The 13,985-nt window shown below is 40.1% G+C and overlaps 1 protein-coding gene across 1 annotated transcript in view; it reads right to left on the minus strand.

Moving 5' to 3' along the window:
* Positions 1–12,499, minus strand: part of cntnap5a (contactin associated protein family member 5a) — a 190,279-nt gene extending 177,780 nt beyond the window's left edge. Inside the window, exon 1 of the mRNA XM_030724387.1 lies at positions 12,355–12,499. Within this exon, the coding sequence (XP_030580247.1) occupies positions 12,355–12,427 (73 nt within the window). The 5' untranslated portion in view covers positions 12,428–12,499. The remainder of the gene's footprint in view (positions 1–12,354) is intronic.
* Positions 12,500–13,985: the final 1,486 nt, after the last annotated feature.

Here is a 13,985-nt window from a genome sequence, read left to right on the forward strand (position 1 = left end):
CATCAGTGTGAGCAGACACTGGCATTTGTTTCCCTTTAAATGTATCACCCATTATTTTCTCCTTTTTTTGAGTCTGCAAAATAAGCTTTCTATTTTTTTTTGCACTCATTTTTCACGACTGTAACCATCCCTGCTGATTTTTGCATCCATTTTATTGGCACAGTGGATGCTGACAATCCTTTCAAACCCTCTGCCAGTAACTTGGAAAATAAAAAGTCGGTGAAGATAGCTATCTGAAGCATATTAATTGCACTATATAGATTGAGGATTGATCACACAGCATCACACTGTGAACGATGTGGCTGGAAATGGAAAGACCTCCTCTAGTATCATAATCATTACCCAAGAGACATGGCAGAAATTCCATACAAATCCATCCATCAATTTTCTTCTGTTTATCCAGGGCCGGGTTGTGGGGGCAGCAGCCTAAGCATAAAAACCCAGACCTCCATCTCCTCAGCCACGTCCTCCAGCTTATCTGGGAGAAAACCGAGGCATTCCCAGGCCAGCCGAGATATAATCTGCCCCCAGTCTACCCCAGGGGCCTCCTACTGGTAGGACATGCCCAGTACACCTCACCCAAGAAGTGCCCAGGAGGCATCCTAGTCAGATGCCCAAACCACCTCAACTGGCTCCTTTCGATGTGGAGAACTAGTGGCTCTACTCTGAGCCTCTCTCAAATGACTACCTCTTTGTCCTATCTCTAAGGGTGAGGCCAGTCACCCCTCGGATAAAGCTCCTTTCCACTGCTTGTTTATGCAGTCTTGTTCTTTCAGTCACTACCCAAAGCTCGTGGCCATAAGTGAAGGTATCGAAGTAGATCGACTGGTAAATCGACAGCTTCAATTTTATATTCGCCTTTTTCTTCACCACGACGGATGAGTGAAGTATCTGCATCACTGCGGCTATGGCCCCAATCCGTCTGTCAATCTCTCCTCTCACTCACTCACGAACCCAAGACCTAACTAAACTCCTCCACTTGGGACAGCAACTCATCCCTGACCCAAAGTGGGCGTTCCACCCTTTTCCAGCTGAGGACCATGGCCTCAGACTTGGTGGTACTAATACCCGCTGTTTCAAACTCAGCTGCGAACCACGCCAGTAAGAGCTGGAGGCTATTACCCGTCGATGGGACCACATCATCCGCAAAAAGCAGATATGAGACCACCGAGGGGGAAGCCTTCCACCAATTGACTACACCTAGAAATTCTGAAAAATTATGAACACAATTGGTGACAAAGGGCAGCTCTGGTGGAGTCCAACACCCACCGGAAATGAGTCTGACTTCTTGCCAGCAACACAGACCAAGCTCTCGGTGCAGTTGTACAGGAACTGAAGCCCCATACTCCCATAGCACCTATGTCCTCAGTTGAAGTCAGCAGCACCCCACCTACACTGTACACCATGTGAGTAGACCACCTCTTTCCCCTCCTGAGTCACCTGACAGTTTGCCAGAATCGCTTCAAGGCAATTCAAAAGTCTTTTTTCATGACCTGACCAAATTCCTCCCACATCCGAGTTTTTGCATCAGCCACCACACAAGATGAATTTCGCTTGGCCTGTTGGTACCCATCAGCTAACTCTGAAGTCCCACGGGCTAACCAAGCCCAATAGAACCCCTCTTTGAGCTTGATGGTTCCCTCCACCATCTGGTTAAGGGATTATGACAATGGCAGGCACCCATCATCTTGCACCTGCAGCTCAGTGCAGAAGCCTTAACAATGGAGGTGCTGAATATGGTCCATTCAAACTCATTGTCCTAAGCCTCCCTTGGAATGCTGTTGAAGTTCTGCTGAAGCTGGGGGTCGAAGATCTGGGGTAGACTGGGGCCTCTGCCAGGCGTTCCCAATGCACCCTCACTGGCAGAAATGATTTCTCTATTGATTTCGTATCATGTATCACCATATTTTCTTTGTACTGACTAAAAATCAGAAAGCACCTTGTTTCCTTGTTTCTGCAGGGACGAGAAAGGGTTCCTGTACCTTTAGAGGGCTAAAATTTGACAATCTTTCCAATATAGAGATAGTTTGTCTACTGTCAAAATATTTCTATAATATTTCTATGTGCCATCTATCCTGAAAATGTAAATCAAGGAATGGTTTGAGAGTGGTTCTTTTGGATTTCCCCCTATAATTAATTCTTTATAACATTGAAAGTAAATGTGTTTCAGTTATAAACTGTTATAAATTAGTTCTAAATGAATTTTGTTTACTGTGTCACATGTGATAATCTAATGTTAAATATGCTTTGACCCCATAGTGACAGCGAGGCAACTTCCTTCACTAACCCAAATTCATGTGTGAATATAAAACCTCCATGTGTGAAGTTCCTTGTATCATGTATTATTCTCTTGTAAATTATTTAACAATGACAGAGATAAAATAAAAACTGCAAAAGTCTCTTCATTTCATGCCTTTAACAAATTACGGTCTGTCAGAGATCTTGCAGAGAGTTTTGAAATAGTGGGACTACACTCTGGCCCAGTCTGGATATTTGTGGGAGTTATACATTTTTCTATCAATATACTGGTGCATGCAGTGTGTTAGTTAAAAGGTAACTCACGAGGACATTATATATGAACTTTCACTAATTTGTTAGCTAATTGGTTACTGTGATGCCAACACTCTGCACAACGGCATGCACTTAGGGATGCATCAGGTCAGCTTTTTTCAGTTCTGATACCTATACCTGTCAATATCAAGTATCAATTTAATTAAAGCACAAATTAAATTAATAATTTGTATTCCTCACTTTGAGAAAGAAACTGACAATCATTTTATTAGGTATAAGGAAATATCAGGTTCCACTGAATTGTTCCACTCCTAACAACAACAAAAAGTAACAACACATCCAAGAATATGTATCACGGATATAAATGTATAAATATCTTGGCAAATGCTATGTTAGCTTTTCTGGAGCAACCAGTGTACTGCTCGTCCAATGCAAAGACAGTATGAAACATGGCTTCTGGTTTGGAAAAATGAAGCCAGAAGTGCCTAAAAACCTGCATCCTGTCTGAGACAAAGGTTCTCTTCCACCATGAAGAGAACGTGTGCTTATATCACAGTTTAACAGTCACAGTTTAGCCTACCCAAATTAGTGACATAAATGGATGGGTATGTGCTCACGAGGTAAAACACTAGTAATTCATAACGTTTAAGGTTTTCATTCATTTTTCAAGCTATTTGATGAGTGAGGGGTGTACTATAAAGCCAGATTAACGGGTCAAAGAGCTATGTCGAGTTTATACTCCTGAGTTTTCTGTGTCATGATAGTGGCTCTCTTTCTACCTGACTAATTCACTGCGGTAACACATAACCTGGTCAGGGGGAGTTTTGCCTCAAAATCAACTGCAGTGCTATGTTATTTTTTTATCTTTTCAAGGATTCTTTTATTAATAGCATGGTTTAGGTACATTAGACATTCTCTGCTGGGGGATTACATTGTCACAGGAATGTGCATGTGTTAATTTGGTGATGCAGAAAATATCTAAATGTGCTTGATTCATTCTAATGTGCTGCTAAGTCTCTTTTACACTGCTGGAATTACAGCTACTAGAAGACAGAACCCGCACCAATATACCCGTTCAATTACTGAAACTAACTTCACTTTGATCTGCTGACAAACTGAAGTGATCTCCACATGTCTTTATTAGTCTATGGGACAGTAACATTTAATATTTAAATGTATCCAGTTGAAAGTTTCAGAGCTCTAATGTGCACCAGCACCTTAAAAATAAACAGCAGCACAGAGAGTGCACTCAGCAATAAAATAATTAACTTGAATTTTACTACTCTGTGCAATAAATCCCAAGATTAAAAGCTTTCTGCAGCATTAATCTTTTGTCTTCTTTGCAACAGTGTTGCATTTTACTGTTGTACTTTTTATGTTCTTTAGAGATTTTTAATCACCATTTTATCATCATCTGATAACGTCTCTGACTGGAGTAGGTGACAATCATAGAGATGATTTTGTGCAGAAGAAGAGTCATGACCTGCAAAAGGCCCATTTTTATGTGAGCCCACACAGAGTCTGCTAAACAGATAAAGTTGATAACAACCATCATGATACCCGTTATCTCCAACTGGGGTTTTAGTTTTTGTCGAGCCAGCTAATGCAAAGAAAGCCTGGCTGTGTTGAGCTTGGTTCTCAGTAAACCCCTCTGGTACGTCTGAAAGTTTTTCAGAGAACAACAAAACTTCTTTTCTGGATCTGGTTCAACACACTAAGTGCTGAATTATTCAAAGAAGCAGTACAACACTTTCTACTACTTTCTTCTGTTTAGATTACAATCAGACTCTACTTATTAACTATAAAAAATACAAAACAATCAACAGAAAGATTAGGAATGATAAAGCTATAACAGATTTAAACCTTCAGTTTATTTTTCGCACATGTGAGAACATTTTGTAAAAGCAGTTCCATTACTGTGAAGTGAGTAAATGATGGCAGTAATCCTTGTGATCACATATTTCCCTGTATGTGCTTACAACAATCCCACAACCCACTGAACTGGGTCCCTCTTGGTGTTCAGAGTCCACCTCCCTTCCAGTTTGTTTTGTCTTGCAGAAGAACTGTATTGTATGTTTAAACATGAGGAAAAGTGCTGGTGCTGTCACGCCACAGCGCTCTGCCTCATTTACCTTTTGATAAATTCATCAGGCCTTGAATGTGTACAGCTGTAGGTGTTCCCGGAGTGCCTGCTTCACATTCATTAGCGAGTGAATGTGCAGCTGCATTGGCTTCATCGCACACACGCCATCACTGCTCCTGTGAAGCTGCATGCCATCTCTGCTCCAACGTGTTTCAGGTGCTTCAGAAGCGATATAATTAGTTTTGAAGTATCTCCGCGCTAAGCTAACTTGAAGCATGAAATCTTAAGTAAATATGTGTGTCCGCTGCTTTGCCACACTGAGGAAGCTGATTCAATCTTATAAAAACTGGATGCCTGGTGAAGCGGCCGCTGCTTGTTGCAAGGGGATCACTTAAAGCGTAGCAATATTCCTCCCACAGACTCACACTGAAGAGTGTCATAACAGCGGGTAATGAAAGCCTTTTTCCTGCCAAAAGCAAATTCCTTCCATCCCTTCAAATCATGCCTCACGCTGGCCTATGACGAGGCCTTGGGTGGCCTTATTAAAGAAGTTGAAGCAGATAATGATTATGAATTATGCCACAGCACTACAAGAATAGTTCAACTAAAGTGTACTTTTGGAAAATAACACTGGGGAAAATGTACTTAGAAACAGAAACTGTGCCGGTAAGCATGTAACATGCCGAAGTTACAAATATCAAAAACACAGCTCTGAAATGCAAAGATGAGAGAAAGTTAATCCTCAGCTCCGTGGGTAATTAATTAATTCTAGTCGAAGTGGCTTTTCCAATACTGCTTTCCTTCTCTTACATTCTACAGTAATTAAACTGTATTGAGTGCTGGTAGGACAAAACAAGCAATATTAAGACATCATCTTCTTAAAATGATTTGTGGACCAAATGAATATTCAGTTCATTGAAAAAAAAAAATCGGCGGACCAATTAATAATCAAAATAATTAGTAGGGCTGCACCTGGATATTCCACTATTCAGTTATGGGTTCTTTGTGCAAGGATTCATTTTTCACTTTGGGAGTTTTTTCTTTTCATATTTCAGCACACAGAGCAGTGATCATCACGTTTCAGTTCACCTCTCTCTCACCAGCTAAGCAACTTGGTCACTGAATTTAGCAACTCTTCAGAGCCCTTTTTATTTTTCAAGAAACGCATCAGACAGTCTGCTTCATAACTGGAAGTCTTATCCTGCAGCAGGAGAGGGGGGGCACCTCTGTCCCTCTTTACCTTCCTGCAAACTGCAGCATACAGACGGAGCTGTGCAGCATGTCAGAGTGACAACAGTGTCAATACAAATGAGTTGGTCGAATTATACAGATGCAAAAAACAACAGGAAAATGTTATGTTATTTCTTTAATGCAATGTTACTTGTTCACTAATTATAGTATGCTAAATCGTTACTTGCTGTGGCCTATGTTGTTCCCATCCCATCACGTTGTTCCACTTCTTTAATGCTGGTATAGCCTCAGGATGTACGATTAGTCATACTCTAGTTTTAATTACAATTTTGGCTTCTAACAATTATGAAAACAGAGTAAAAAACAGGGGAAAATACCAATAAATTCTTGTCATTCATTTTTGTAAGAAGCCCTCTTGTTTTTTTCTGGTAACTTAACCACACCCTTCTCCATTACAGGGGTATGCTCCACTGTTTCGTACATCTGCAGCCAAGATGACAGAAGGCAAGCTTTTGGTCAATAACATCTATCTTCCAGTTTCTGGAGGTGAACGTGTGGAAGGATTATTAACAGATGCAGATGCATCAGCGCTGGTTGGCTGTTCAGAACCAATCAGCCAGCACACACAGTGGAGGGCGTAGGCCGGCAGGGGCTGACAGGTGAGACAGGCCCTTTGGTCAAAAGCACCTGCTAGCTTGGGGATACTTGACCACCCCATGTTCCCTTCCACCTCATTTTATTTTTCCATTTGAATTTATGCATATAAAATTCAAAGAAACACAAAAAGACATTTTGTTTAATTAATTCAATAAAGCCAGGTTTGTTAAGTTAACAAAAATTCACACTAAATAATACAAATTGCAATTAACTAAAATTGTGATTATGATTTTTGCCACAGTAGCTTTGGTATAGCCTACATTACTCTGGAGTGTCTCTCCTCTCTCCAGTAGCAGGTCTGCACAGAAGGCCTGTGAGCTGCATCTGTGCAGTTCTGTCTGGGCCACACAATATGCATTTTGGCACGACAAATGTTTATTCATAAGTCTTTAAGTATATTCAGTCTGTCAGCTCGCTTTATTTATCTATTATCTTTACATATTTAGCCAGCACAAAACCAACAACATACTCACGTCAGTAAATGTCATTTCATATACCATTAGGGCAACGGCAATCAACAAGGCTGACAGTGATTTAGCTAATATTCCTATCAACAAAAATCTGTATCAGCGGGCCTCACACACACACACACACACACACACACACACACACACACACACACACACACACACACAAATCTAAAATTGGAATCGGCTAAGAAAATTGCAGTCAGAGCAGCTGTAGTTGTAGGGCTGACAAACTCCTTCCAGGGTGAAGATTTTCAAAAACTCTTATTTTTGCGTTGATGTACAAGGACAACAAAGATTTTTTTTTTCTTGCAACTTCAAAGTTGTGTGGCTCTATTTCCTTCTTTGATGTCAAACATGGCACCATGTTGTATGCTTCTGATTGGCCAATATTTCCATATAGTCAAGATTGTATGACCACCTGTTGCTATGCATGCTCTTAACAACACTTATAACCTTTTTCAATTTTCATGTGGTGGGAGATATTTAACACAATAAATTCAAAGTTGTGGTTGAACAGTAATTGTAAAGTTTATGACGGCCAGCCTGTCCCCGACAGCACTGCAGCAGGTGCACAGCAAACACCGAGCAAAGCTCAGCTGAGGCTCTGTCCATTCTTCAGTGTTTGGAATATAGTTACTGAATCTCAAATCCTATACATATGCAAATTACTACTGCAAAAAATTACAAAAATGTGCAATATCATATTATGAGTGATACCCATGTGGAGCTAATAAAGCATGCTTGTCTGGGCAAGGTTGAAGAAGAAGAAGAAGAAGAAGAAGAAACAGCCTTTATTGTCCCACAGAGGGGAAATTTGGGTGTAACAGCAGCCGCAGTTATTATAAATATAAATAAAAATATAATAATTCACACTATTAAGAAAAGAATATAAATATATATAAAATCAACAAACAAGATTAACCTTAATACTACTAATAATAACACTATATACAATGTACATGTTGTTCATTTTAAAGATCATTCGGGTCATGTGTTAACACAGCTGAGTAATGTTTATATTTGGTTCATTTTCGCAGCATCAGGCCCCTGTTAAAAGGAATATTCTTCCCACCTTTGAGTTTCCATGTTGGGTGGCAAAAACCCAGGTATGAACCCAGCAGTGGTTTTGGACCTTTTGAAATAAGGAAGCAAAGGTGGCACTGCAGTAATGCATGACTCTGGTGTCAGTCACAGTATGCTGGGTGTTTTTATAAGGCACTAGTAAAAACTAGATAAAAGTAAGAACCTATAATTTACAAACACATATACAAATGCATCCTGCTATCTCAGCTGATATAATATATAAATGTAGTTTAGAGTGGTCCACATCTCCCGCAGTCATTAAAAACCACAGAGCCAGCTGGGGAATTATACAGTGAGCTCGGTACATTTTAAGAAAGCACTCAGGCCCTGCATGAGGCACTGATAGCACTGACAGTGCTACTGGAGAACACCCTGTGGTTTCTTGTTGTCAGGACACATTTCCACTGTGGTCAATAAACTTGTATTTTTGTTATAATAATAAAATTAAGTGTTTCCATACATTTGTGAATACAGTAGTTTCTCTGATGCATTGCTGTAAAGGCCGTGCCAATACAATACCAGCTGAGCCCTGCCAAAAACGAACAAACAGAATGCTGACACTGGTAACGACGCACTCGTCAGTGTCTCGCTGTAAAGCCAAAGGAGGCGCACAAGGACCTCTGAGAAGAAAATGGCTGCCATTAACTCTGTCACCAGATAATCCAGCCATGATGCATCTCTGTTAGCTTCCCTTTGTTTCCCAAAACTATAAGAGCAGCTCTCCGACCTCCATGAGAATCTCACCATTTCATGAGGCTACATATGTCAGACCTGATCTTGGGTCACGTTTGAAAACACATCACTGTCACAAATGACTAATGCAGCTGTCATTTTAGCTCAGTTTCCCACCTTAACATAAACTGCTTAAATCCTGACACAAACCTAGTGTCACACTCGCCCTCAGAGTGCAAAGACAGACGAGCACATCAAACGATGGCGTGCCCCTGGTGAGTTCTTTTACTGCTGGAAATCACTTTTTACTATTTCAACATGACAAGAAAGGACAAGGAAGGTTAGAAAGCTCCTTTTTTTTATACAATCCACACATGAAAATGTTATTTTAAACAAAAGTTACACTGATTTTACTAGTTTTAAGAGTAGCACAACACTTTGTCCCAAGTCTGCAGCTAAAGAAACGGGTGATGGATTTATTCAAATGTCTCCCATTAGAACATACAAGAAGATGCTCACCAAAAATGTAACCACAAAGCATGACATTAAACTCATTATGGATTTAGAGCTAAATATTAATTATTGTGTAAAAAACTAACATTTGGACCCAAATATGAACTCAGAGCAGGAGTAGTAATGTAGTAATCAGTGAAATCAAAATCTCTAAATTCTGACAAAAAAATTCTTTGTAAAAAGGATTATTCACAGAAACCTTAAAGTGGTTTCTATGTTTTTAAATTTTCTTAGTATAATATTACATTATGGACTTTCATCTCATAAATAGCCTAGTTTCAACTAATGAGGTCAACATATGTATTGCTGTGAGGCAAAGGTTCAGACTCTAAACATGAAGTTTAGCTCTCCATGATGTTACAGAAGCCCCGCCCACCTAATGTTCAAACTAGGGCTGCTAATCAGGATTCTAAATTCAATCACACAATTGAATATTTAAAGCAGACGTGATTGTGAAAAATCTGTTTCCCAAACTGCAAAGAATGTTATAACAGCTGTAGCTGCTGCCAGCAGAAAGGCAAAAGAATGACTCGGCTTATTGTGATTATTAAAATGAAGTGTAGAGATATGAACTGAACAACAAAAAAATGTTTAATGGTCAAGATTATTATCGTTAATGAAAATGAACAAAATAACGAAAACTGCAAGTGAAAAAGCATTTTCGTTAACTGCAATAAATAAAAAATGATAATTAAAAGGAAAAAAGGATAACTAAGTGAAACTGCACCGTGAGTTTACAGAACTAACTAAAACAAACTGAAATTAAAGATAAAACGACCTCCTTTTCATTATTTTATTTAAAAGCCTTGTGGAGGGATATGAAATCATTTTTTCCCGTTCTAGTAGTTTAAGCTGGGAGCGCCACAATTGCGCGCGTGCGTGTGTGCGCGTGTGTGTGTGCTCACCATGCTGGTCTGAAGAGTAATGGCAGCGGTCTCTGCCGAGAAGGCAGCAGAGTCCCATACTTTGAGTACGATAGCACAGACAGAGGCGAGTGTGTCGTTCTCAACACTTCTCAAGCGGAAAAACCACCAACATCAAAGTCCACCTGAGAAGCGCACAAGGCAGCTACGTAAACCCAAAGAGGGGAAAAAGTCCCAGCGGCACCGCATATAAAACATGACCACAAGGTAATTAACGCACACAATCCAGCTACACAAGCATAAGACAACGTGGTGATAACATCAGGATGCAGCTGGATTTGACCTTTGACTCCTTCAAAGAGTTCAGTTTGTTTTGTCCAACGTTCGCTGCATTCTGATGCTACACACCACATGTAGCTGTTGTTAATCTGCTGCACTGACGCTGAACTTTATTTGGGTTTTGGAGTTTGTTTTTCTTTATGTTTCTCTGTCCTTATTATTACACATTAACACGTAGTGCTGCTGTCTTGGGAACAATTTTTTTAAATGGTATCTTTTGTTAAGTTTTTATTACACAATAGTCACTTTTGCACCTTGAATCTTGCACCTGACAAAGTATGAAAATACTGAAACTAATATTGAAACTAACGAAAACTAAACTAAAACTAAGCAATAAACCAAAAATAATAAAAATGAGCAAAACTACTCTGAAAGCTAACTAAAACTAAATTATATTGTAAAATCCAGCTTACTGTTAATGGTAACAGTAAGTTGATTGGATGCCTTACCTAGCTTAACAGGTGTAGTTTGTGTCTAAACAAAACTGGGGGGGGGGGGCTGCACTGATGCCCAGTTAAGATAAACAAGTATTATTTTGTCCTTCACAAAATGCAAAGATACTCTAAGAGCATCCCAGAATGAAAACATGAAGCTGTAAATGTGCAGAATAGATTCGATATAAATCTGACCTATGGAGCTGGGTTGGTCATTTCATGTGTTCATTATTAAAACAGGCATTCCTGTGTGCAACAGCTTCCCTACAGCTAAAGACTAACAATCCAGGGGAAACATGCAAAACCAGATCAACACATAAACTAGAAACAAACACAAAACGTGCTGATATGAACGTGCAAGAATAAAGCAGGTATGGTACTAAACCATCTGGGTTCACCATTGTTCAGTCATATGTCATCTTATGTTAACAGGCTGGATTTTGTTTCTTCTTACTGTGGGTTGTTGTTACATTAAAACATAAATGCTGTTATGTTACTTTTATTTCAGGAAATAAAAGTGACCGTGTTACATTTACACTAAAACCAACCATGAAGCTTGCTTCACTGCCAATTACAAGGCTGCTGTAACTTTACTGTATAACAGCTTTTTATTCATCCATTTGGGTTGAAGCTGGTGTACAGAGATGAGAGTGATCAGCATGAAGGATATACACTGTGATGAGCTTCAATTGTGCATTATGTTTTAACCTCCTGGCTTGCGTATATCACAGCTCAGTGAGATGTGGGCTCACTAAATATTAAGATTAATGATTCTGGCCTTTACAAGACCAGATCCGATTTTAAATTGCTTGTTTTTATCCAACCATGAAACCAAATGATGGGCAAGTCCTTTACCTTCGGATAAAAACTATTAATTTTGCCTTTAAAAAAAAATCAGCTCGGTGATTGATAGGTAATCAGTATTGTTCTAGCACTATTATTGGAACCACTCATGCAGTTAAATCCAAACGGCCCAGCCTCAAATCGTGGTGTAAAAGTCCTCTTCTCTGAGTGAGAGCTTTTGCAGGGTGTAAGTGGGGGTTTGTACGTAGGAGTCGACCAATAACAGCAGCCGTCTGAACAACACATCTGTGGCCAGTCAGCACTTCTGGTTCCCCAACGCACATCAGCAAAACACGACCAAAGACTGAGACTCGTAAAGATTCCACATGAAAGCGCCAACAAAAGGTGAACAGAGCCATTCCTGCCGCATCTGACGCGAATGAAAGGAAACGAACCTGTTTGCATGACCTTCATCGCACAGAGTCCATTCTGCTGAAAGAAAAGCCACCGCCAGCAGACATCAACAACTTGTTCGTGTGGTCGACACGAAAAAAGTAAAGTGAAGAAGACCGACACCATCACAGCAGCGAGGCACAGTAATCATGATGCCGCTTCTGCAACAATAGGAACGCACATCAGCCAAGCGCGCGTAAAACTCCGCCGGTCTGAGCAGCTTATGATTCAGGCGCGCCGCCAGCTCTCCGTCCGCAGAGGAGAGACGCAGACAGGTGAGCGCACTGAGGTGAAACACTTACAGTGAGTGGCGGCGGATGCTCCGCTAAAGACGCTCAGGGTGTAAAGGGTAACCATCGGCAGCAGCAAAACCATTTTCTCAGCTGTAGTGCGCTATTATCCGTGTATCCGCAGAGAGGGAAAGCAGAACAGAGGTTCCTCCTCGGTCCTCCGGCTTGGAGGGATAGAAGAGGTCTGATGTGGAGGAGCAAACCGCTCCCACGATGGCACTCCCTCACTGCGAGGTACAGCCCACCCCCGCTCCTCTCTCTCTCTCGCTCTCTCTCTCGGTTTCACATTTACTGGCAGAACAAGTGCACTGAGATGCCCAAACGCTGCTGTAAAAATACAAAACAAAAGCAAAGATCCGCAGGGAAAAGCCGCAATCCCTGCTGTGTTATCTTCAGTGAGTTCAGATATCATAAAATCAAACTCTTGGTGATGACTTCATTCTCACTACATTACCAAAGCGGCTGTGTATGTAGGGACGTTTCCAGAAAGCAGTGGATACAGTTGTAAGCTCACAGCAGTGCCCTCATACCGCTGTAACACGAAGAGTCTTTTTAAAGTGGTGAAGCAAGTATTAAAACCTTTTACCTGTCATAGGAGATGGTTAAGAGATATTTTACTTTGTTACATATTATATTATTACAAAATATGTTTAAAATAATACAGATTTCACTTTATTGTATTTATTTTGACTTCAGATACTTTTTCACCTTTTTTGGTTTCAAATTAAATTGTATTTTATTGAGCTACTTTTTTACTGTAGACTATTTTGTTGTAGGTTGTTTTACCATCAAAGTTAATTTAAAAAGTAAGCAAAGTACTTTATGCAAAGTACTTTACATACTTTAATATATTCATGAAGAATATATTAATTTCTTTGTATTTTTCTTCAAAGGAGCCAAACTTTGCAGTTCTTCTCCAGACTTTCTGGAGCTCTTTCTGTGTTTTTCTTTGAACGTTTGCTGTTTTAATTACCACACATTTTCAGTCCAGTCGTTGCACCTGACAATTTTTAGGGGACTGTTTTTGTTTTGTTTGTGAAGCCACTTAATACCGACCTATGAATCAATCATAAAAAATGACCCCTAACTCAAGGAACCAGCATTGTGCTACGCATAACAGACAACTTAGCAAAGAACCATTTTAAAATGGTATCTTTAGGCACTTTGTCATAATCAGCCTGTCACAAAAACACATTATTTGAAAACTAATGTCTGATTTTGATCCACCATGCAGTAACATCTGGAAAGCATGGCAGCCCAACTCACTGCCAATGTAGTAAAAGCAAACCTGGATAGAAAAACACACATCAGTCAGAATTGGCCTCCCAGAGCTTGGACCTCAACATAATGTTAAATGGGCTGGTTCTTATCTAGTGCTTTTATATTATCAATCCATCTATTTTCTTAACCACTTATCCACCACCCTGGACAGGTCAGCTACTTTTCTACTCGAGCACTCAAAGCGCTTTATAAAACATGCCTCATTTAGCCATTCAGAGAAGCACTTTTTCTACTCCTGCTTTCTATCTAACATTCGCACTCCGATTAATTGGAGAGCAGCTTGGGTAGCAGCATCTTGCCCAAGGATACTTTGGCATGCAGACTGAAGCTGTCAGGAATCAAACCGCTGTCCTTCCGATTAG

This window comes from Archocentrus centrarchus, unplaced genomic scaffold, assembly GCF_007364275.1.
Source record: "Archocentrus centrarchus isolate MPI-CPG fArcCen1 unplaced genomic scaffold, fArcCen1 scaffold_36_ctg1, whole genome shotgun sequence".
In the NCBI taxonomy this organism is placed as follows: Eukaryota; Metazoa; Chordata; class Actinopteri; order Cichliformes; family Cichlidae; genus Archocentrus; species Archocentrus centrarchus.